The sequence below is a fragment of the Tachypleus tridentatus genome, chromosome 1 (genome assembly GCF_004210375.1).
Source record: "Tachypleus tridentatus isolate NWPU-2018 chromosome 1, ASM421037v1, whole genome shotgun sequence".
Classification (NCBI taxonomy): Eukaryota; Metazoa; Arthropoda; class Merostomata; order Xiphosura; family Limulidae; genus Tachypleus; species Tachypleus tridentatus.
The window spans coordinates 129,775,414-129,801,103 of NC_134825.1; the positions used below are offsets into that span (position 1 = coordinate 129,775,414).

The 25,690-nt window shown below is 34.9% G+C and overlaps 1 protein-coding gene across 5 annotated transcripts in view; it reads right to left on the reverse strand.

Moving 5' to 3' along the window:
* Window positions 1–25,690, reverse strand: part of LOC143223653 (regulator of G-protein signaling 8-like) — a 33,146-nt gene continuing 7,456 nt past the window's right edge. Inside the window, exons 1-6 of one of the 5 annotated variants that reach the window (XR_013012997.1) lie at window positions 23,741–23,965; window positions 6,549–6,637; window positions 4,796–4,932; window positions 4,381–4,544; window positions 3,560–3,683; window positions 2,078–2,199 (exon numbers count right to left, since the gene is read on the reverse strand). Coding sequence is in view for 4 of the 5 variants with exons in the window: in XM_076451891.1 (XP_076308006.1) it covers window positions 2,023–2,199; window positions 4,381–4,544; window positions 4,796–4,932; window positions 6,549–6,637; window positions 23,741–23,761 (588 nt within the window). In the remaining variant the exon portion in view is untranslated. Of the gene's footprint in view, window positions 2,200–3,559; window positions 3,684–4,380; window positions 4,545–4,795; window positions 4,933–5,720; window positions 5,955–6,548; window positions 6,638–14,273; window positions 14,845–23,740; window positions 23,966–25,690 lie in introns of those variants that run through there. The other 4 variants (XM_076451891.1, XM_076451905.1, XM_076451900.1 and 1 more) reach the window with 4 other exon arrangements.

The following is a 25,690-nucleotide window of genomic DNA, read 5'->3' on the forward strand; positions in this document are numbered from 1 at the left end:
AGGTCTGAAAAAATTAACTTTATTATCACAATGAAAATACAATTCTTAGAAGCCCGCGATTTTTAGCGCATTATACATTTATACATCCATATGAGTGAATGTTAATGGTTCTAACACCACCACTCAGAAATATTTTAACATTAAAAGGATCGATTTCTGCACACTCACAGCAACATAAATTTCTATAAATAGATCAACGTCAAGGCATACATTGTACTTATATCACAACTACACGCGTTCAAGGGAAAATAACAACACAGTATTATTCTGAGATCATCTTGCCAATCGCATAAGCCAGCGTCAAGAAATAAAATATAGAATGATATTTTTTTCAAATCCATTAAGATTGGAATTAGTTTTGTTGTCATAATAGCAACTTTTCCTCATCTTGTTGCGATAGTAACATTTGTTTGCATTTATCCATGCACTGACATGACTGTGTTTTAAAAGATGTTGTCACTTAGGAACTATATTAATAATTATGAAGTAAGTAAATCCATTGTGAAGGAAATTCTTCAATACTTTCAAATATATTTTTTCAGTTCGAGACACAGATAATTAGAATAGTGTTTTAAGAATAAGCAGTTACAATTCATATATGTACGAAACTAATATTCAATATTCATAGCTCCTACATATTGATATAAATTATTATGGTTTGAATTTCGCGCAAAGCTACACGAGGGCTATCTGTGCTAACCGTCCCTAATTTAGCAGTGTAAGACAAGAAAGTAGACAGCTAGTTATCACCACCCTCCGCCAACTCTTTTACCAATGAATATATTATTATATTATGAAATAACACAGTATATACGATATTATATATGTAAAAACGGCTCGTTTGGGTTAAGAAAATTATTTACGTAGAAGAGCGAACAACGTTTTCTCGACATCACTGATTACATACGACATTATTCAGCAATAACTAAAATGATTTCACAATGGTTCTCTTCAGTTATTTTTATTTACAGCTACTCTGTTGCTCAGCAAAATCTGGACTTATATTACTAAAAATTGGCTTTGGATGTTAGCAGTGGGCAAAAGAAAGCCTTTTATGTAGCTTTGTGCTTAATAGCAAACAAACTTTGCTTGCGGTTAAAATTCATGAAATGTGGAATAAACACCAGTTCATACCATTTATCGATTACGAGTTTTAAAGCCACTGATTACAAATGATAGCATATAGTTCGCAACAACAATTAAGAAAAATGAAACATCATGTCGGAGTGTTGACACAAAGCTGGAATGTTTACAGTATTTACAAGACGGAAAAGTGTATATAAACATTTAACAATGTAATTATGTTCTAAACAGCTTCGTTCAATTAAATTCGCAAAATATATTTAGCAACTTCGAAAAATTAAACATTACTTGCTTCTATAACAAATATGTGATTTCAAACCTCCTTTTTGGAATATATTACATTCACACTGAAGTTGCACGACCACCACTTGATGACGTATTCGTCAAATCCCATGCATATCAGCAAAAAATATTACACTTAATGGGTTCGTATGAGGAATTTTCTTTTACATTGACATTGCAATGTTCATTTTTCCAATTAATGCTGCAATTTATTTTTAAGGACCCAAGAAACTAATTGAAAACAATTACTAAGGAGGTATTAGCTAGTTTACTCTGTTGATGCATTTCTAAGTAAGAAATTACTTTTCCATAGTCCATATTTTTCAGCTTTTGATCTTCTCATAAAGACTTCGTCCTAGCAGCAGAACCACTTGAATCCAAGCCTATAAAACAATATCATAAGTTATCTGTTTCCTTAGTAGCTAAATGACTAGAAAATGTATCTTGTGGTTGGTATGGCAGTAACGCTCACACTACTAAAAAACAAAACAACAATAGTTGTTGTTCGACAGCAATGGGTGAGAACGCTATCTTTACTCTAGAACGAAATTACCATTGTTTTCCATTGAATCACTTCAATATAAATTCATTCCTGGGTTTTCGTGATTGTACAATATCATCGTTTTGATCTTGGGAATCACTGGAGAGTTTAGAACTTCACGTAGAACTGTTTTCCTGAAGAAGTTCTGAATAAAGTTCTGACGGGAGAAAACGTAGATAAGTATCTCGTTCCATCAGACCTTGGATCCGCTTTTGAGCTAGATCAAATGAATGGTGATCTGGGTTTGAGAGGTTATTAAATATAGTGTTTCGTGTTGTAGAATCAATGTTCACCTAGATAAGAAGTGAAAACACATGAAATATTTTAAGGTCATGATGAAAATTCATATATCTTATTTAAAGTATATTAAATTACAACAAAGAGTTGTTTTAAAATATAAAATACATAAATTATTATCGAAAACTGCTAAGTCAAAGTGAAAATCAAGAATTAATCCATAAAATTTATTAATCTGTAGAGAGACAACAACGTAAAACTAAATATTAAACACATTCACTGAAAAAAATAAAAGTGATGGAAAGGTGATATGTTAAAATCCATAGGTGGTCTTTCATTGAGTATTGCAGTTAAAAATCAGCTATAATATTAACATTTGAAAATGCCCCCCGCGAGTACAGTGGTAAGTCTACGGATTTACAACGCTAAAATCAGGGGTTCGATTCCCCTTGGTGGGCTCAACAGATAGCCCGATGTGGCTTTGCCATTAGAATTTGTTTGTTTGTTTTGGAATTTCGCACAAAGCTACTCGAGGGCTATCCGTGCTAGCCGTCCCTAATTTAGCAGTGTAAGACTAGAGGGAAGGCAGCTAGTCATCACCACCCACCGCCAACTCTTAGGCTACTCTTTTACCAACGAATAGTGGGATTGACCGTCACATTATACGCCCCCACGGCTGGGAGGGCGAGCATGTTTAGCGCGACGCGGGCGCGAACCCGCGTCCCTCGGATTACGAGTCGCACGCCTTACGCGCTTGGCCATGCCAGGCCTGTTGCCATAAGAAAACGCAAACAAATACCTGAAAATATTGCACTTCAGATAAATTGAAGGAAGTTGAAGCATAGTTTGCAATTATTGTTGCTAAGTCTGTCACGATAAGGCCCGGCATGGCCTAGCGCGTTAAGGCGTGTGCTTCGTAATCCGAGGGTCGCGGGTTCGCGTCGCGCTAAACATGCTCGTCCTCCCAGCCGTGGGGGCGTATAATGTGACGGTCAATCCCACTATTCGTTGGTAAAAGAGTAGCCTAAGAGTTGGCGGTGGGTGGTGATGACTAGCTGCCTTCCCTCCAGTCTTACACTGCTAAATTAGGGACGGCTAGCACAGATAGCCCTCTAGTAGCTTTGTGCAAAATTCAAAAAACAAACAAACAAACTGTCACGATAATGTTCTCGTTATATATCTAACTCATAAGGTTATCATTCAAAAATGATCCTGACAGTAACGCAAAAATTCGTTTAGTCAAAAAGTTGTTTGTTTTAAAGTTTCGCGCAAAGCTACAGGAGGGTTATATACGCTAGCCGTCCGTAATTTAATAGTGTTAGATTAGAGGAAAGGCAGCTTGTCATTATTACCCGACGCCAACTGTTGGGCTACCAATGAATAGTAGGATTGACCGTCACATGATAATATACTCACGGCTGAAAGGGCGAGCATGTTTGGTGAGACAAGGATTCGAACCCGCGACCCCAGAATACAGGTCGAACGCCCTAATCATCTGGCCATGCCGAGCTCCTTTTAGTCAAAAATAAAAAGACAAAGCCTAAAGAAAAATAAGACGTAACTAGTAGCTCGTCCAATGACATACAGGAATGAGTTAAAATCCTAAATATCACATACTCAGGGTAATAAAATAGTTGCTTGCCAAAGCACAGGATATTTTTTTCTATTTTGTTCTTTTATCATATTAGAAATGCAGACTTTTTTACGGCCACTTATAAAGACAAGTATTGTATTCTATAACAATTCACCTCTAATAATTATTTTGAATTATCTATTAATTTTACAAAATATAAATTTTAGTATACAATTGATATGCACTGGAAATTGTTTCTATTTTCCTTCAACAAAAAGTAAACAGAAAACATCCCTTCAATAATTGAATATTTCAAAAGAAAAAGGAAAAAAATTAAGAAATTGAAAGGACAAAATAATGAATTTCGGAAACTGATTTTTTTCCTCTTCAGGATGCGTCTCTATGCAACTTTTATCGCTTAAATGTTTTTATTTCCGTGTTTTGAAAATTGTTCATTTCAATTTCGTTTTAAAACTAATTGTACAGACTTGCAGTCATTTCTAATCAATAAGTTGATTTCATTTTCCTTAAAGAGCTGCGGCAATCACTTGAGAATTTCAATTGGTAGGAAAATAAAAAATGACGATTGAAACTTTCCATGAATATATTATTGTACTAGAAAGAAATGATTACGATGGACACATGGAAAACTGTATTGTCTTACCTCTCTAGGTGCTTGGACAGCAATGAAGTCATTGTATATTTTCCAGGCTTTGGACGAAGGCTTGTTGATTCGAGATTTTTTGAACTCTTCACATGCTAACCAGAACTCCATATTCTCTTCACTGAACTCTTTTGATAAGAAAGCTCTGAACAATGCTAGCCCATCTATAAGCAGAATAGAACACTTCCTTATATTTACCGGACTTTACGTGTAAAAAGTACGTACGTATCTATAATGATGTCTTTAACAACCAAAGTGGGGTAAAAAAGTTTGGTAAATCACATTAAAAAACACATAGTTTTATTAGCACTATAGGCAGGTGGAACCGTTACCTTCAAGTGTAAAGGTAATAAAATTTACTGTTTATTATTTCTAAACTAAAATGAAATGAAACATACACATCATTACAACGTACATTTGCTGGCCACGAGTTTTTGGAAAGACTCCGACCACTTCTGAATTTCTTCCACAGGAGGTCTCACCGACTGTTGAAGGGAAGCGTCCGCCTGTTTCCGGCGAAGAAAGCTAAGTCTGAATTTAATATCTTGAGCCCTAGATAAAATATAGTTATAATAAAACAACTGTATATTTGGTATAATTTCTAAACTTGTAAACTTTACTTCGAATATTTTAAAGTGTATTAATACGATTTGTTTATTATTATTGTACTTGTTTCTTTTTCTCAGGATTATTATGAACATACTTAATATTTTATTTTTCAAACAATTTATTTAGTTATTTATTTGTTTCTAAGAACAAAATAATAAAATGGGCTTTCTGCGCCCTGCCCACCACGGATATCAAAACCCGATTCCAGCGTTGGAAGGTAAGTACAGTTACTATTTATTTACTAGTAATATGCGATCAACATATTGCCCTATTTTATGGATAGTGAAAGAACTGAAAGACAATTACGAAGCTCCACAGTAGCTCAGTATGAAACGTGAGGGCTTAAGTTAAAGCTTAAAATCCGGGGTTCGATCCTGCAATGGACACAGTACAGACAGACCATTATTCAACTTTTCCCTTAAACATGCAATACAACTGTAAAGTATACTTTCTTGACTTTTGTCTAGATTTTAATTTTTAATGTGTTAAAAGAGACAACAATTGTTAAAAATGCTAAAATAAAACACACAAAAGTACTAGTCGTCTTACTTAAGCAATTTACTTTCAAAGTAATAAACCAGATGTGCATTAATTTCTGAAAACTGCATTCTTATTTACAAACAGCCTGCCTACAATAACGGAAACTTCCAAATACATTTACTTGGCTTTATAGTTAGACAAAATCGTGTAGCTACAAAGAATTAGTTTAGTGCCAACTTGTGCTAACTCACATTACTAGAACTTAGTTTGAGTTTCCATAATGAAGCAATGATCTTAGAACCAACTACAACGTGTAGACAAACTTGGCTGCGACCAGAGCTTTATTGTTTTCCTCACAGTTCTATGAGTTTAACGTCAGCTTTGATAACTTGGTTTACCTAGTTATTGCTAAACACTTAGAAGAGCTTCTGGCGTCTGCTGTTAAAATGCAAAACCAGCCGACTTTTAACTTCTCAAAAATCCTACTTCTTTTCTATAATCCGTTCCTTTCAGAAGGTTTTCTTTTTTACCTGTTACATCATTCATTATATCATAGACTTTTCGATTGAAGTTCCGGGATCAACGACCTTCCTTCTTTTGATAAAATAAAAATAAAGCAGGTTATAGTGAATTAACAATCTAGCCAAACGGTTATGCAAATGTGACGACACTACCAGGTAATGCATCCATAAAAGCTAAAAACTGCCGTTTCCTTATAAATGCTGTAGTACATGTCAACTGTCATCTAAATTTACAGACTCAACAAAACTATCATTTAGATTTACGTCATAAGATTTTTTTCATCTTCCACCTTAAACCTTTTGTTAATAGTTCCTAAAATAGAGAACGTGAGCTTCCTTTTCCTAGGAATAAAACGTCGATGTTTAGAGCTACAGAAGCATTTTGTTTCTTTTTTTCTCCGTGAAGTGCCTGGTTTCAAAAGGAGTCTGTCACAAGTCTGTCTGTTTAAAGGCTTGATATTACACCAGTTAAATGCACGCGAATAAATGTGACTGATACGATGCTTTTGACTACCACAATTTTAAATTTGAAAAATGTTCACACTTCCAAGAACTTACAATGGTTTCCTCTCTTTATTCTGTTTGTCATCCTTATCATCCCCTCCTTCACAGGAAGATGACTCGACTGTCTTTGTCTTAGTTACAGGCTGTAAGTGAATAACAACTCAGAATATTAATCTGATATATTTGCATAAACTGTATAGCGACCCCACGTGATAAGTTTAATGAAAGACTATTTATTACTTATAGTACCTTTTGTATAATCAGAGCTAAGTTAATGTTGCAAAATGACCGAAAAAAAGTTCGTATAAAGCCAATAATTTTTATATTCCTTAAAATAAGAGATAAACTACTTTTATAAACTTTACTCAGTTCATATGTTCTGTTCATAGCTCCATTATACTAAAGTACATAACTGTTTTCACTAGTGAAAAATAAATAAATCAAATGGCTTAACAAAACAATTTTTTTTTGTTTTTTTACTTAATATAATTTTGTTGTTATAACCATAACGTCAATAACTTTAACACGTAACATGGGTGTTAAACTGCCATAAATACCGTGGTGTGTGTATATATATATATTACAAAACCAACAATATATTCCAAAATGAAAATCTAATAAATATTGTATTACTAAGTTTAATACATTATCACGTAGAAGTCATTCAGGACTGTTAAATGATACACAAGACTTTTATGGTTTAGAATTAAGCGTTATTAATATGTAAACCTCCAACCCCCACACCATATTTGACAAAAAACTTCGTTTTATTTTTCCTTAGTTTCTAAATATGATGTTAATAAACTGAAACAGTCATAGGGACAGAAAATCTTAACAGTTGTGAATATGTCATAATAAGATGACGTTTTTGTGCTACTATTATTTATAAATACTGAAATATTCAAGCACTGTGCAAACGTGCTGAGTAAAGAGCATAAGATAACGAGCTTGACTGCCTTAATCCTGTCCCTCAGTGGCTCAGTGGGAATTCTGTGAGCTTATAATGCTAAAAATCGGGTTTTGATACCTACGATTGGTTAAGCCCATTGTGCAGCTTTATGCTTAACAATGAATAAAAAAATTAAGCCATTTTCTAGACTTTAAAGTACCTTGTTTTCCGAAAGAGCAAGTCAAGCACTTTTAAACCAAGCACCATTCAAAGGTTTGAAGCTAACTTGAGATAAAGCACCAACTTCGGTTAAAGGTTCAATATTCACACACACATACACATTACTCTTAGAAGTCAACAGTATTTCGTGTATGAAAGACAACACTCAAGCCAAAGATGGTTTTATTAGTAAACATATATAGCAACTTCCATGACACTTACTTAGTTCGAAGTCTGTCGTAACATTCCAGATAATCATAGGCTCCTTTTTCTTAATACAGTTGTAAGCTTACTTCTTATTACAAAGTTGTAAAAAGCCTTATGCTAGTTTTCATAAAACTTTTACAATCCTTAGCTAATTTTGTTATACAGTTGTTAGTTAATTTTCATCACACAATTGTAAGCCAACTTTCATCATACAGTCACAAACTAGTTTATCATTATTCAGTCGCGAATTAATTTATCATTATAGAGTCATAAATTAGTTTTCATCATACAGTCGTAAACTAAGTTATTATTTTGTGTATTCCTAAGCTAGATTTTTATTTCACAGCCGTAAAAACTTTTCATTATGCAATCGAAAGCTAGTTTCTCATCGTAATTGATAGGTTAGTTTATCATAACAAATTCATAAACTAGTAGTCCGGTATGGCCAGGTGGTTAAGACACTCGACTCGTAATCTGAGGGTCGCAGGTTTGAATCCCCGTCCCACCAAATATACTCGCCCTTTCAGCCGTAGGGGCGTTATAATTTTACGGTCAATTCCACTATTCTTTGGTAAAAGAGTAGCCCAAGAGTTGACGGTGGGTGGTGATGACTAGTTGCCTTCCCTCTAGTCTTACACTGCTAAATTAAGGACGGCTAACGCATATAGCTCTCGTGTAGCCTTGCGCGAAATTAAAAAACAAACAAACAAACAAATCATCTGGTATTTCAGTACTAGTCGTAAACTAGACTGTCATTATATATTCATAAACTAATACGTTTTGATTATACAGTTTTAAAACTTTTTTATTATGTGGTTATAAGTTGTTTTTAAGCACACTTTTTAATTTGTTTCTATACTTCAATCTGAACGAATGTCTCACTTCAGTTGTTCAGGTAGTTTTGATTATAGCAATGAGTAAATGTTTGATTGTATTCAAAGTCTACTTTCTCAGTTTATTTCTAATAAGATTTTTCATGAAAAAGTCGCATTTTAGGACAAATATGAGAGAGTTGTTCAAGGTAGCAAATACAATAGCTTCTTAGTAGAAAAGTAACAGTTTTGTAGTATAGGAGGCAGTAAGACCTTCAATAGCTTAGCACTACAACTATATGTTTTTCTTATTATGGTCTAACAACAGAACACCAGTTTCTCAATACAGCCAGATGTTCCAACAATGGAACACTAGTTTCTCAATACAGCCAGATGTTCCAACAATGGAACACTAGTTTCTCACTAAAAATTACTTTTTAACTACATTAGTACAAGAGCAGGGCAAAGTAGTTTAAATACTTTTATTATAGAATATCCTGAAAACTAACAACAAATCATACAACTACACAGAAGGAAATTAATCCCTACTAGCAACAAATCAGATACATACGCAGAAAGAAAACAGTCCCAACTAACAACAAATGAGATACACACACAGAAAGAAATTAGTCCCAATTACAACAAATCAGATGCATAACATACGCAGAAAAAAAGCACTCCCAACTATCAATAAATCAGATACTTACACAGAAAGAAAACACTCCCAATTACAACAAAACAATAGTTTTTCAAATAACAAAATATTACAATAATACGAGAAACATGAATGATTCGAGGACTAATCACTAATAATGACATTAGTTAGACAACTTTCAAGAAGCCTGAAAAACGGCTGGTTTGGGTATTAACACTTTTACTAATAAAGTAGAGAGCTGCGTTTCGACCTTCCTAGGTCATCTTCAGGTTAACAAAAAGAGAGTTTGCAACTGACCATTGCTGAACACATGTCTTAGGAACGAGAGTATAAACGGGTACGGGATTATAGGGGGCGTTGAAATTAGATGTTAAGTTATTGATTAATAGAGGTGTTCCTTTATATTAGTTTCATTTTGGTTTCCGTTGCTGTATAAGTAGGGCTTCTTTGATTTTACGTTTGTTTGTATTTGTTTCCCTACTTAGTATCTGGGTGTTTCCTATGATCTAAATGTTGTGTTTATTTGATTTGCAGTGTTAAGAAACGTGTGAAGGCGGTTTTTTTTGTTTTGTTCTTTGAATCTGGTTTCCATTTTTCTGCTTGTTTCTCCCATATAGAAGTCGTAGCAGTTGTTGCATTGTATTTTATAAATAATGTTGGTGTTGTGTTTGTCGGTGTAGATTTTACATAATATGGACTTTAGTTTTGTACTCGGATTTTGAAAAAAATTGGTGTTTACTGGAATATTCTTTTGTTATCAGTTTTTTTCCAAATGTTGGATATTTTTTCGCTTATGTCGGGAATACATGGTATGGAGCAATGTAAGGTTTTGTAGTTTATTGTATCTTGGGATTTATTATCGTTTGTTTGTTGTTGATTGTGTTGTTGAACTAGGTGTGTGCGTATAACTTCTTAAACGGTTTTTGGAAGAAATTTGTTGATGTTGATGAAGCGTTGTTTTATTTTGTTGATTTCATCGTTAATTTTATCGGTTGAACATGGTTTTGTGACTGTGTTTATTTGGTTTCTTAATATGTTGAGTTTTTGTTTTGTTTCATATGTTGATAATCCTTGTCTTGATTTGCTAGGTTTCTGAAACATACAAACAAATCTGAGAATGGACTACACTAAATGTGGATGTAAGGCTGAATTGATCGCTTGAGAATCAATCTGTGTCATAAAAATGTTGGCTAGAACTGGTGACACGGGATTCTCCACACGTAGACTGTTTGTTTGTAGGTAGTTTTGGTCGTAATAAATTCTATAAAGTTTGCTGGGGATGTGTGTAAATGGGTCTTGGATATAAAGTTCTAGAGCTGCCTTGCAGGCTTCAGTTGTTGGGACGTCTGTAAAGACCTAACATCTAACTGTAACGCCCCCTCTCTCTCTGTTAACCTGAAGATGACCTAGGAAGATCGAAACGTTGTTCTCTCCTTTATTAGTAAAAGTGTCAATACCCATACTAGCCGTTCTGAGATACATCTTTACTTCAAGTGGGTTTCTTGTCATCAAGAACAATCATACAAAAATACTAGAACAAGCTGACAAAATACGATTAAGTTGATAAACCACCAAACACAAGAATGGTCCAAGAACTAGGTTTTTACCACAATCTAAAATGGTATTCAAGAACATATTTATATGCAGTCTTCAGATATGCAGTAACTAGAACTCAATCACAGAAAATATTTTGTTTATTCAAACATTTCTTAATATCTTATTAAGATAAATGTTGTGATCATGATAGCGGGTGAGGTGTAGAATATGTAGTCATGAGAGTTGGAATTTGTAGTACAGTCCACCTTTCTCACTTCAGCACAAAACACGGAAAATTAACTTTCCTCTTTAATAAAATCTCTTGCTTGACCAAAGAGAAGGATTGGACCCTCATTCTATAACGTAAAAAGGGCTTCAAAGTGAGGAATGCGTTTTTGCTGCAACGGGTTTCGAAATCGAATCTTCAGATTTACAGTTTGGGTAAGCTAACCACTAAACACTCAGTTCAATTAGTTTACAATTTAATGTGGGTAAACGAGCAGGAGCTGATTTTCATTGAACTAGAGAGAGTAACAAAAGTGAGGTCAACAGATCATGCAAGTGTTTATCCTTATGTCAGTCACTTTTTCTTGCGACTTAACGAAAGTCTCACAAAGAGAGGTTGAAATTTCGTTCACTTCGAAACTCATAACAGTGGAAATGCGTATTAGATCCAACACCAGTACAATGTAATAGACTAAACTGCGTTTGAGATAAAAAGTTTTGTAATACAAACATTAACTGTTGCGTTTAGATACATCAAAACTGAAACAAAAATAATGCTGAAATAATACGGTTTTAAGAATAACCAAATCAAAGAAGTTATTTTTTTTTTATATTTTCAATATTGTTATTAGTAAAACTGTTTCAGCTACATCAGAGAGTATAATGAAGTCTAAGTTTCGTATACCGATTAAAAAACGCAGACTAGATATATATAAATATATATCATTTTTTGCACACAAGTATGCTGGATGTATGAAAGTTCTATTAAATATGTATAACATAGTGAACTTCCATTTAAAAGCGTATTAAGATTTTACGGGCTGAAAGTAAACAACTGGTGATGAGTAAGGGGTTAACGCTCTCACTTTTTCCGGATTACACTTGGTTATTTCGAAAGGGCAAGCATGTTTGGTGGGATAGGGCTTCGAGCCCGTGACCCTCAAATTGTGAGTCAAGCGCCCTCCCCACCCCGAGAAGACTGGGCCGACCACAGTTTCTTTGCACTCCTACTGCACTAATAGCTAAACAGTCTGGAATAGGTTAACCAGAATAATTAAGTGTTTTTCTTCTTCGCCTATCTCACGTCGCTTTATCGATCATAGTAGTGCAGAGGGCGCTAGATTATTTGAGTCAGGAATAAGTAATTTGTTTTACCGACTTTAAGGGACCGAGCGTAATCTAGTGAGTTGCTTACCCTAACTGTGAAATCTGTAAATACGAGCTCTGCGCTTTGAAGCTTTAGGAGTGATGTAAAAGCTACAATTTCAAAGTATTCGATCAGTCAAAAATAGCCAAAGGTATGGCAGTAGATGTTGCGACTACCGACATTCCCTCTGGTTTATCAATTAAACATTAGGAAAAGTTTTGTACTGATAATCCTTGTCTAGATTTGCCAGGTTTCTGAAACATACAAACAAATCTGAGAATGGACTTAAGCCTCGTAGATCAGCAAATATTTCGTGATGAATGTTTGTCACACGCACATATATATATATATAATTTTATTTCTTTTAAACATCATTATATTCTAATATACAAACCAAACAACCTGATTATTTTAGATTCATGCATCAAAATGATGAAACAAATGTTCAAATTGTATAAGAAAAACCAGAATACAAAACAAACATTTAAAATTAGTCTTTTACGCGATTAATGGATTTTATTATTAACATTCTGTCTTTGAATGCAATATGGATACAGTTTAGAATATTTCAGCTTTAACAGTAATTCATATTTATCACCTCTCCACCGAGTTCCTTAACAACACTCCATACTTTACTAGCTAATTACGCGAAAAAAAAATATAATATTGAAATATCTAAACGCTATTAAATAAAAGCTCCTGTTAATTTTTACAGGCTGTACAATCTAGCGAGTAGAAAAAAGGCCTAGAAGATCATAGTATAAGACATACACAAATATCAGAGCTTTCACTATCAGATCTTTTAATTATTCTCATTGTTATTTTGCAGCTATTGAATGTTACTTCCTATTTCTGCGTTCTATAATTTCTTACGTTATTTTATAGTTCAGAATTGTCATACAAAATTGCACAAAGGCTAGCTGTCCTTAATTTTGGCAACTTCCTGGCATGGCCAGGTGGGTAGGGCACTCGACTGCGAGTGGCGGGATCGAATTCTCTTCATATTGTCCCTAATTTAGCAGTGTAAGACTAGAGAGAAGGCAGCTAGTCATCAACGCCCACCACCAACTCTTGGGCTACTCTTTTACCAATGAATAGTGGGATTGACTGTCACGTTATAACACCCCCACAGCTAAAAAGGCGAGCATGTTTGATGTGACAGGAATTCAAACCCGCGACCTCAGAAGTACGAGTCAAGTGCCTTAACCACCTGGCCATGTCGGGCCTCAAATCGTTGGAATTCCAATTCAAACCACACTTGAAGAGTACGTTATTATAATGAAACTTATTTTCTCAGTATTTCATTCAGAACTGGCATACGTTTAAGCCTTGTTTGACTTTATATGTTATTAACACCTTAACCTGATTATGAGTTTCATATGAATAAGACTACTGAATAAACCAATGTTATTCAGAAGATCTTGAAAGCTTTAAGAAAAATTCTCTATTTAATAGTAATATCATTGTCATTGAGCGAGTTTATTTCCTTAATGACAATTATATACATCACGAGAGAAAGGTTAAACAGTGAGCTTATAAAGTGAACATACTGAAACGAAAAAAACGAAACAAAAACAATCTCTTAGCCAAATTTTAGAAGCAACTTAGAGCAAGAGATTAGACTATCAAATAAAGGTAAGGAACAAGAAGATGTACAGTTTCTATAACAACTCAGTGCATTTCATCATGTAGAAAAAATCCAGATAATTTGTCTGGATACATGTTTAAGTAGCTAGCGGAAACGAGACCAAAACACCAAATCCACTTTCATTGGTGGTTCAGTTATAACGCTAAAATTCGGGTTCCGATTATGTAGCTTTGCACTTAACAACAAAAAAGTAAAAATAATATAATTATATCTATGTTGAGAATTTACCAAGTTTAGCTATGTTTATTATGTATACTGTCTACGAGAATTATTTGTTCATCGGTTGTTGTGTTTTTTCTGTTTCGAAAGAATAGTTCAATATCCGATTTCTTGTACGCATTTCCGTTTACTAAGTCTAACATCTAGTTCTTACTTCTGTAACAAACCGTTTTTTTATTGTTTTTATTGGAAGAAAAGCTGATAGAGATCAGTATAACATACCATTTACTTTCTTACCCCCATCCTAAAAAAAGGGGGTTTGATGGAATAATCACCCTAATTGCTCTTCTTATTATCTAGAACAGAGGTGTGCAACATTTTTCGTCGGTGGGCCATATAACCAACTTCATCAATCAAGCGGGGCCACTTAAAAAACAAGCTTATTCGTGTACATGCACAATAAATTTAAAAAAATTCTCAAAATGCAAGCAATAATATTTTATATTTTTGCATGAGTGATCATTTTAGTGCGACACTTGAAATTTAGAGTCCTTGCAGAGCTTGTCAATATCAGCTTTGACAGAAGTGGTTGCCACTCTTAACTGACTGGTCAAATGTTCATCAGTCAGCTGACTTCTACATTTGGTTTTGATGAGCTTCATTTTGGAGAAAAATTGCTCACAGCAGTAGGTGCTACCAAAAAGGGAGGCAATTCTTTGTGCATGACGGGACAAATTGGGAAACGTTTCACGTACACAGAGTTTGTAAAAGTCTAGCAAACTGTTTTCAGAGAATTTCCTTTTAGTGTCCATGTCAGCCTGCAGTTCAATGAGTTCCATTTGGCAATCATCAGGACTGTCTTCCACTGCCAAATCAAAGGTTGAGCGAACAATTTCAATCTAATTTCAGTTTGTCTGAAATCTGGAAATCTGTTTGCAAACTCATCACGCAGCTTTTGTACACTGGTTCCATATTTGGTGCAATCCAGATTAGGAAATTCCAGTTTCCTGGTTGCAAGACATGTAAAATGGGTCAATATGGCTCTTCTCAACTGAACCTGGAAAAGTTCCAATTTCTTCTCAAAAGCACAAATATGCTCAAACAACTTATTCACAAGTTGACTTTTCCCTTGTAGTTTTAAGTTTAAATCAGACAGATGCTGTGTAATGTCTGTGAGGAATGCTAAGTCATTCAGCCAGTTCTCATTGCTCAAGAAGTCCACATTCTGACGTTTGCTCTCCATGAAGAACTTAATCTCCTCTCGCAGATTCCAGAATCTCTTCAAAGTAGCAGCTCTACTAAGCCAACGTACAGCAGAGAAGTACAAAACATCTGAATACTCACTGTCCAGCTCATCTAAAAAGTTTTAAATTGTCGATGATTTAATCCTCGTGTTCGAATATAATTTACGCATTGGACGACATTTTCATGACTTCTGCAAAATCCAGAACTTTGGTGCACAAGCTCTCTTGGTGAATAATACAATGGCTTACAACTACGTCTTGTGCTCCAATTGCAGTTAGAAATTTCTTGGTGAATCCATTTGTCCTACCTGTCATGGAAGGAGCACCATCTGTTGTAACACCACATAATTTATAAGGATTCAGTTCAAACTTTTCTACAACCTTAAGCACTTGTTCACAAATATCCTGTCCTGTGGTTGTGGAGGAAAGGCTTGCCATATCTAAAACTCTTCGAAAACATCAAAGCGTGCAGTAACAGCTCTGATGAAAATGACAAGTTGGGATGTGTCATTGATATCAGTGCTTTCATCCAAAGCCAGACTGAAAGCTTCACACGAATTCAATCTCTCTTTCAAAGTTTCTTTGATGTCCTCTGAAAGATCTTTTGTCCTGCGTGAGACAGTAAAGCGGGAAAGGCTAGTTTGCTCCACCAAATATTTTTTCTCTGGACATGCATATTCTGTGAATATTGTTAAACAATTTTAATAAATTCTCCATCACTGAAAGGCTTTCCCTTTTCTGCCATACATTCACAAAGCTTAAAACTCAGTTTTGTCACCAGTTCTGAATTTTTCTTGAAAGTGGTAAAACACCTTGTTGCTTTTCAATGGATGTTTTAAATGTTCAATTTTGTCCTTTCGTGCCTGACCAACAATTTCATCAAACTGGGAGGAGTGCTTAGTTGCGTAATGTCGCTTAATATTGTACTCTTTCATGACTGCAATTGTAGTTTGACAGACGAGGCAGACAACACCTTGATTATGTGGGACAACAAGATATTTTGTGCACCATTCACTGTTGAATCACCTTCCCTCATCATCAATTTTTCGTTTCTTAACTGCTGACATTTTACTAGCCCTGAAATCAAAACAAAAATTATTCTCACGAAAATAGCAAAGTAGAAAAAACATAGAATTTATTTACACATGGAACCTCTGATGGACAGAAACACATGTTTCTAAATTGGCATCCCGATCATAGCCTTCCGGTACTTAAATTAATTGAGAATAGCAAAATACAGTGTGACCTCGCCTATTCGCGGTTCGCCATTCGCGGCCCCGCATATTCGCGGGTTATGCGCGAACTGCATTTTTGTAGGTCACAGAGACTGAAAGGGCTTTTCGAGGAGATTTCTGTTGTATTTACTCAATCAAGCCGTTTTATCAATTGTCGTCTTCACCAAACAAGATTGGACTGCTATTGGCTGACTGCCTCAGCTTCCCCAACAACGCAAACGGCAAAGCACAGCCCGGTAACGCACGGTACAATTTAGTGAAATACATAACAGTATGCAATATTGCTACATTATTACTGCATCAATGAGTATAAGTATCATTAGTGTTTGGGAAGCATTTCATATAGTATATAATCGCATACATATACGTTTTAAAACTGCGTCCAATATTCGCGGTTTTCGCTATTCGCGGGAGGGTAAAGAACGTAACCCCGCGAATAACGAGGTCACACTGTACATAGAATCAGATGCATCTGAAAGCAAAAATTTTAATAAATTCAGTAAAGTCACAACAATATGCTAAATAATAATCAATTTACCTTCAATCTCTTGTAGTAACTGTAAAAGGTAATAAAATTTTCACCAATAATGAATGACGGACAGCAGAGGTTAGGGAAAATTGTCGCCAGCGGGCGAAGGCGAGGTTCAGGACATGACGTTGAGTCGTAGACAATAGTGCTAGTGCACGTCACCTATTCATGCCCTAAGGAGGCCGACCAATCAAATTCGGCCTGCTCCTCTCTAGCAAAGATAATTTTAAAAGTTTGTCGAGTCGAAGCCTGGGAATCCGTAGGATCGATGCTTTTAAAAATATTCCATTTGCGTTGGATTACAGATCAGGCCACATGGTTAGATTACAACAACTAGGGCCACACTAAATGGCTTGGCGGGCCGGGTTGTGGCCCGCGGGCCGCCTGTTGCACACCCCTGATCTAGAAGTTTTCAATGGTTATATTTTCATGCTTTTCTCTTTATTATGTTTCTTGAAGATTTTTTTTTGTGGGAGGAGGAGTCACTGTATTTGTTCTTCCTATTTCTGATTTTGGAAATAATCTATTGTATTATATATTTTAATATTTCCATCTTGGAAAAGGCTTAGGGAATAATTTTTATAACCAATCTATTTATTTCTTATTCAACAAGTTTGCTAGAAGAATCCATCATAATGAATCATCTCCATTTTATTATTTTTCTAATAACGTTTTTGAAAACAACCATAGTGGTTACCTTTCCAAATTTTAGTTTGAAAGATTTGGTAGGAGAGACATCGCAATAAACGTTTTTTTTTCTTACTTGACAATATATTTTTCAAACAACTACTTGCCTCAAAAACATTTTGTAACAAACCACTGTGATAAAGTGTACGCAAACTTCTTTATTTGTAAGGATTTCTGAAAGTAAAATTAGATTTATATCTTTCACATCTTGTTCGAAAATTTGCTAAAAGCATTATTGCAATAAATATTAATTATCAGCTGTAACACAGTTGTGTGCTCACTCTTCTATAGTATCTTTTAAAAGCTAACAATGTAACGCAAGAACCTTTTCTCTTTTCACTTTTTGCAGTTTGTGCTACTTTTGTATCTTTTTTATCTCTAAGCAAAGGTTTCTGTGATTAGCTATTTTTATGTTTCTTTCATCTCTTGCTATAAAATTTTATTTAAAAAAGCTACTCAAATACTTCTTTATTAGCAACGATTTCTGTGATTTGATACTTTTATTTCTCTTTTATCACTTCTTTGGAAAGTTTGCTAGAAAAAGATACTCAAATAAGCCTTTATTAGGAACGATTTCTGTGACTTAGCTACTTTAGTCTCTCTTTCATCTCTGCTTAGAAATTTCGTAAGAAAAGCTATTAGAATAAGCCTTCATTAGCAACGATTTCTGTGATATGCTACTTTTACTATTTTTGATTTCTTATTTGGAAATTTTGCTAAAAGTCAACTACAACCAATCTCTGCTATTATAGTTTTTAAGAAAACTTCTACCCTGTTATCCAGTCACTTTTTTCCTGAGAAGCTCAACTTTAAATATGTTTATCTCCTAAAGATTTTCAAATAAGCTTACTGTAATGAATCCCCTTTTTTTTTTACTTAAAATATAAAAAATCTGATAGTGGACACTGTAACCATTGTCTTTTTAATATACTCTCATTTTCTTTTACCTTAAGGATAAATGTTTTCATTGGAAAATTACAACTTGGAATCAACTAGTTTGAAACGTACGGGTATCTTTATAAGCATTATTTTAGATATGAATATTTTGTTTTTTCTAATCAAATGTCGACTGGAGCTGTCCAGACTGTGAGTTGTTATACTATTCCCAAATTATGTGAGACCCTTTACGTTATTAGGTGTGCGACTCAGTTTTAAAAGCTAGGTTAATCTAACGACTGCCAAAACGTCTGCTAATTCGAAGTTGTCCTTCACCCAGGATCACGTCATAGTGACGATTACAAGAGTGCTTAAAATGGCCCCACAAAATGAAATTTGTCATTTATGCAAAGAAAAAAATAAAATATTAATATATACTTCAAGTTATTTGCGATTAATTTGCTTTGTAAATAGACAAGTTTATTAGTATTTTCGCGTGTGATTAGAATTAAATATTTTACTATATTTCGTGTATTCTTTCCAGTTACTGAATATATTTTGTTGAAAGAATATATTGATATAATCATGACTTGACTTGAAGTTTAATTATTAACCAGCAAGAAATCTACCCAAAATACAAAACTTAATACTATTGTCTTAATAATAAATATAAGACCTAAAAGAGGCTCACATCCTAGCAAGTTTATTTTAGTAAGAATATTAATGAATTTAGAATTTCACAATAAGGTTAAAAAACTAGTTTTAATCCAGATAATAATAATAATATCTCTTTATTTCAAACAGCGTCTCGCCGTTGCTGTTTCGTGAGATTCTTCTACTACTAGTGCCGATGAAGATGCAATGGCGAAACATAAGCTAAAATAAAAAAGTTTTTATTATTATTTTCTAGACTAAAGGTAGTTTTTATCTAAATTTATTGTAAAAATATTCAAAATATTGTTGAAATGATTTTAAACGTTATTCTTAAAGGTAATGTGATTTAGGCTAAATGAAAGCGAACAGTTTAAAAATGATTTAAATGATATTTTGTGATATTTCTCCTCATTTGGTGCTGTAACATAATTTATATCACTCAGAATGAGCTGTTCAATTTTGCTTCGATATGTTATTTTATGTGTTTTTTAACAACATTAATCTAAACTGATGAATTTCAATAGTTATGTTAATGTTACCACTTTGAAATATTTAGAAACAAAACTTTTCATAACATTCACAAAATCGATTTTTTAACAAAATGACACATTAAACGTTACAAACATTTTCAACAAAATGACATTAAACGTTACAAACATTTGTAACAAAATGACACATTAAACGTTACAAACATTTGTAACAAAATGACACATTAAACGTTACAAACATTTGTAACAAAATGACACATTAAACGTTACAAACATTATTAACAACATGACACATTAAACGTTACAAACATTTTTAACAAAATGACACATTAAACGTTACAAGCATTTGTAACAAAATGACACATTAAACGTTACAAACATTTTCAACAAAATGACACATTAAACGTTACAAACATCTTTTTAGGAAACTGTTTCCGATAAAACACACTAGAACAGGGGTTCCCAACCGGTGGGTCGCGACCCCCCAAGGGGTCGAAAAGCCTTGGCAGGGGAGTCGCGTAGCCTTGTTAGAAGTAGCTTGGGATAACATTAATTTTATTTCATCAAATATATTTTCATGTTCTTACATTTTTTTGTTTCGGTGCAAAGCAAAACGTGTGCTACGTTAGTTCAATGTCATTAGGTGATATTATGGGTGTATGTATGCGTGCCTGTAAGTGAATGTGTATGTGTCTGGAAGCGTATGTATGTGTGTACTAGTGAGTAGCGAGTATGTGAGTGCACGCACATGTACGAATGCTTGTGTGTCTGTTTAGCTGTGATTAAGTGTGTGTGTGCTCGCTGTCGACACGTGAGTCACATGTCCGTTGCTGATTGATGGATGACGAATCGCGCGACTGGCCACGCTCCCTTCCCTCCCAATACTTACCCCATCATTACTCTATCTGCACCCCCCACAAGTAGTCAGTGTAAGATCTACAGTTGCCAAAGCGTTCATTATTCAACATTTTTATATTATTTTAACAAGGAGATAAGTAAGCAGTAGAGGTGAGTTGTATCCATGGCTAAACGGCGCAGATACTCAGAATGCTACCTCAACATTGGCTTCACCACTGTGCTCGCCAACGACGGCATCGAGAAACCACAGTGTGTTTTGTGCCATGCTGTCCTGAGTGCAAAGTCAATGAAACTCAAGCGTCATCTCGAGACGAAACATCCAGAACATGCAAAGAAGGCTTTAGATTTCTTCAAACGGCATGAACGGTGTCTTAAAAGCCAAAGAATCGATAGAAGTGGGTCGTTTCAGCAGCAGAGTGCAGCCGTAGTGGAAGCTTCATATGAGGTTGCATTCGAAATTGCTAAACAAAAAAAGCCTCACACGATTGGAGAAACACTGCATGATGAAAGCAGTAAATCTTATTCTTGGAGAAGCCAGTGCAAAGAAGATGCAGCAAGTATCCCTGTCAAATAATACTATACAGAGGTGCATTTATAAAATGTCTATGGATGTGAAGGAACAGGTTTTGGCTGAAATCAAGGGTTCCCCTTTGTTCTCCTTTCAGCTCGACGAGTCAACAGATGTAAGTTCATGTTCTCAGTTGCTTGTCTTCGTGAGATACATTAATTCAGGTGACATCAAAGACGAATTCTTATTTTGCAGTGCACTTGAAACCACAACAAAAGCTGATGATGTCATGGAAAAAGTTTCAACTTTTTTTCCAAGACGAAGATCTTCAATGGGAAAACGTGTGTGGGGTTTGTACGGATGGGGCACCGGCTATTCTGGGATCGAAATCAGGATTCCAGTCGATAGTGAAGAAGCTAGCACCTCAAGCAAAGGGCATCCACTGCATGATTCACCGATATGCTCTCGCCAGTAAGACTCTCCCTGCCTCTCTGCAGGAAGTGCTTGAATCTGTAATCAAAATTGTAAATTATGTGAAGACTCAAGCACTCAACACTCGCCTATTCAAAGAACTATGCAAACACATGAATGCTGACCACGAATTCCTTCTCTTCTACACAGCAGTACGTTGGTTGTTGAAAGGAAACGTTATTAATCGTGTCTTTGAAATGAAAGATGAAATAAAGCTATTCCTGGAGACTCAAGAAAGGAAAGATCTTGTAGCTCACTTCGAAGATGAAGCATGGAATAAAAGGGTTGCGTACCTAGCCGACATTTTTGACCAGCTGAACAAGCTCAATTTGAAGCTTCAAGGAAGGGAAACACATGTTCTCCTTTTCAAGATAGTCTTCGGGCCTTTGTTTCCAAACTGCAGAACTGGCGTCGGAAAACCAATCTTGGAAACATCGCTATGTTTGAAAAACTTTGTGGAGTGACGGATGAGTCTCAGATCCAACTGGATCAGTTCCTCAAGGATAAGATCACCGAACATCTTCAGTCTCTAGAAAAGGAAGTCGAGCGTTACTTCCCTGAGCTATCACAGGAACAGGAGGCCCTGGTAAGGAACCCATTTTGTACTGAACGTGATGTATCCAGCATCCCAGATGATATCCAAGATGAATTTCTGGATCTAAGGAACGACTCGTGATCTCTTCAAGGTGAAATCCGTGACTCAATTCTGGTGCGCTATGTATCAGTCATACTCCAAAGTCAGCATGATAGCTTTACGGTCCTTGTTCCATTTGCTTCTACCTACTTGTGTGAGGCTGGATTTTCCACTCTTGTCAATATAAAAACAGAGAATAGGAACAGATTGGATGTTGGAGATGACATGAGACTGGCTCTAACAAACGCTCGGCCACGAATTTCAAAGCTTGCTGCTGAAATGCAACATCAGGCATCTCACTAGCTGGGTTGGATAGCCGTTCAAACTTATGTTAATATTATTTTAAGAAATATATGTTCTTTTTGTGAATTCAGGTTGGACCAATGTGATTTAATTTGCTAATAAATAATTACAGAATTTTTAAATACTGTTTTTTAGATGTTTCTTTCCCTCTCCTTCACAGAAAATAAAAGAAAAATTAAGCTGCTGATAGTAAGCCCTAAGTAGGGGGTCACATGGGTTTCAAACTTTTAGGTAAGGGGTCGCGAGTGCCAAAAGGTTGGGAACCCCTGCACTAGAACCAAACTTTTAGTTTCTTTTATATTTGGTGTTTTAATGTACTTACAGAAACAATATACCACTGCTACAAGTATCAGTAAATGATACTGATCTGATAAATGTAGTTTTATCCCCCTTACAAAATATTCAACCAGTTAATTATTAATCCCTTTTATTCTGCTACATATCTAGGAAAGGTTTACATGTCTTACAGTAATGCTTGTAAACAATATGTTTACTGTTGTATACATATACAAATATATATATAGTCATAGAAAGAATTCTATTTTAATAAGTAGTTACAGATATAAGAAAATAATAAACAGGTATGTAGTTACTGAAACAATGCTATACTAATAAATAGTTACAGGTATAACACAATAGTACATGAGTATATTGTCACAAAAACATTAAATTACTAAAAAATAGCTATAGACCCAATACACTGCTATACGAATATGTAGCCATAGAAACAATACTATAGTACTATACAGTTACAGACATATTACAATAACATAGAAGAATTTAGTTATACAAACAATACATTACTATACTGCTCTGTAGTTACAGGCTTCAACGTATCTGTGGGGGCGTTATAATGTGACAGTCAATCCCACTGTTCGTTGGTAAAAGAGTAGCCCAAGAGTTGGCGGTGGGTGGTGATGACTAGCTGCCTTCCCTCTAGTCTTCCACTGCTAAATTAGGGACGGCTAGCACAGATAGCCCTCGAGTAGCTTTGTGCAAAATTCAAAAACAAACAAACAAACAATTCAACGTATCTTAAGACTGCTGGTATGGGTATTAACCAGACGTCCTGAGATACATTTTTATTTCGAGTGGATTTCTTGTCATCACGAAAATGCTACAATAGTATCTTGCAGCGCAAGGAAATTTTACTAGAAAATATATTAGCAGTGGAAAAGAAACAATAGATTTAGCCTTTGAATATAATCAGAGAAATAAATTAATATGAGAATTATGTATGAAACAGCATTGACAGTACTCACAATGATTAAATACTGCAGCATCTCAAAAAAGGTGCCAACGTCGTGTTAGTTCAAGATGTCTTACACGCTTGACGTTTTAGCATTAAGGTTACGAAAGTAAGTGTTTAAAATCCATATAAATTCAAGTGACAGAACAGCTGCTTTTATCTTCTCAGGTCTATCGCTTAGCATGCTCTGAAAACATTCACTGTCATTCGCTCAATCACGCTGAGGCAACGTGTGTGTCACGTGTATCTTACGGTTAGGGATACGTTTACTGTTGTGCTTTCTACGAACACCCGTACGACCAGACATATCATTATATCAAACACACGAGAAAAAATAAGATGTTATTAAAATTGATATGAGCATCCACATAGAATTCCTTACAAACAATAATCTTTACAATAAAAATAAACATCATACGCCTTAATGATGTCAAATTACTAACTACACGTAATTGCAACCAACGTCATCATTCAATCTACCCATCAGAACAGAAATAATTCACTGTTGTCACAAGATACCTTTCAAACTCATGAAAAATTGTGACTTAATTAATTTTTCTATTCCAGCTGAGGACCCATAGAACTGTTTATTAATTCACATTTAATTCTTACAAAAATGTTGCATATTGTAAGTAAGCTAAAGTAAATGATACTCATCTGAAAATTATAGTTTTATCCCCATTAAAAATATTCAACTAGTTAATTATTAACCCCTTTTATTCCGCTACATATCATAAGTGAGCTTAATAAAATAATAATGATTTAATAAAATTGCACTTTTACATTGTTAAACAAAATCAACCAGTTAATTACAAGGACCTGTGATGATTTTATTGTATTGAAATGTTTACACGTCCTACAGTAATACTTGTACCTGGAATCTGAAAATGACATCAATTTTTCTCCATCGGGTACAGATTTTTCACAAAACAACATATGTACTTTTCTATAAGTGAATCATTTGCACTGAAATCGGGTCACATCTTGTTACGCTTAAAATGTTTACAACGACTGGCCGTAGATGTCTCTAAACTAGTAGTGCCATGAGAATATTATAAATCGACCTGGAACCTAAACATAACACGTATAACAATAATAAATGTTTATTGTGATTTTTGTTTGTTTGAAACTAAGCACAAAACTACACAATGGGTTATCTGTGTTCTGCCCACCACAGCTATCGAAATTCGCTTCTAGTAGTGTGGGTACGCAGATATACTGCTGTGCCACTGGATGGGAGTTTATTATGGTAAACGATAAACTAATATAAGTAAGAGTTCTTTTCTTGATTTGTAAAAATCCTTACGTGATAAAAAAATGAATATTATTTTAGAAATTTGCGTAGCCTGATCATGGAGAATCCGTTATTAAAACCAAAATAACTTTTATGAAATTTATATTTTCGGGCTTTTGTTATTATTCAGTTTTTACCCTTATACTTATATATGTAATGTAATGCCTTTAACAGAAATTTCAGCATTCTAAGAAATATAATAAACCATTAAGTGATTTAATGACTATGTTAACTTTTCCAACTGATAGTTGCCAAACATTCCAGTTACTAGAAGCTTATGACGTCAATCTATATGTTTACGTTAAATCAAATAATGCAAGTGGCCTAACTATTGCAGGAGTAATGCACAGGATCCTACAGTAAAGGAGATTGCAAGTCAAAAACATGGCCAAGCGCGTAAGGCGTGCGACTCGTAATCTGAGGGTCGCGGGTTCGCATCCCCATCGCGCCAAACATGCTCGCCCTTTCAGCCGTGGGGGCGTTATAATGTAACGGTCAATCCCACTATTCGTTGGTAAAAGAGTAGCCCAAGAGTTGGCGGTGGGTGGTGATGACTAGCTGCCTTCCCTCTAGTCTTACACTGCTAAATTAGGGACTTCTAGCACAGATAGCCCTCGAGTAGCTTTGTGCGAAATTCCAAAACAAACAAACAAGCAAGTCAAAAACTAT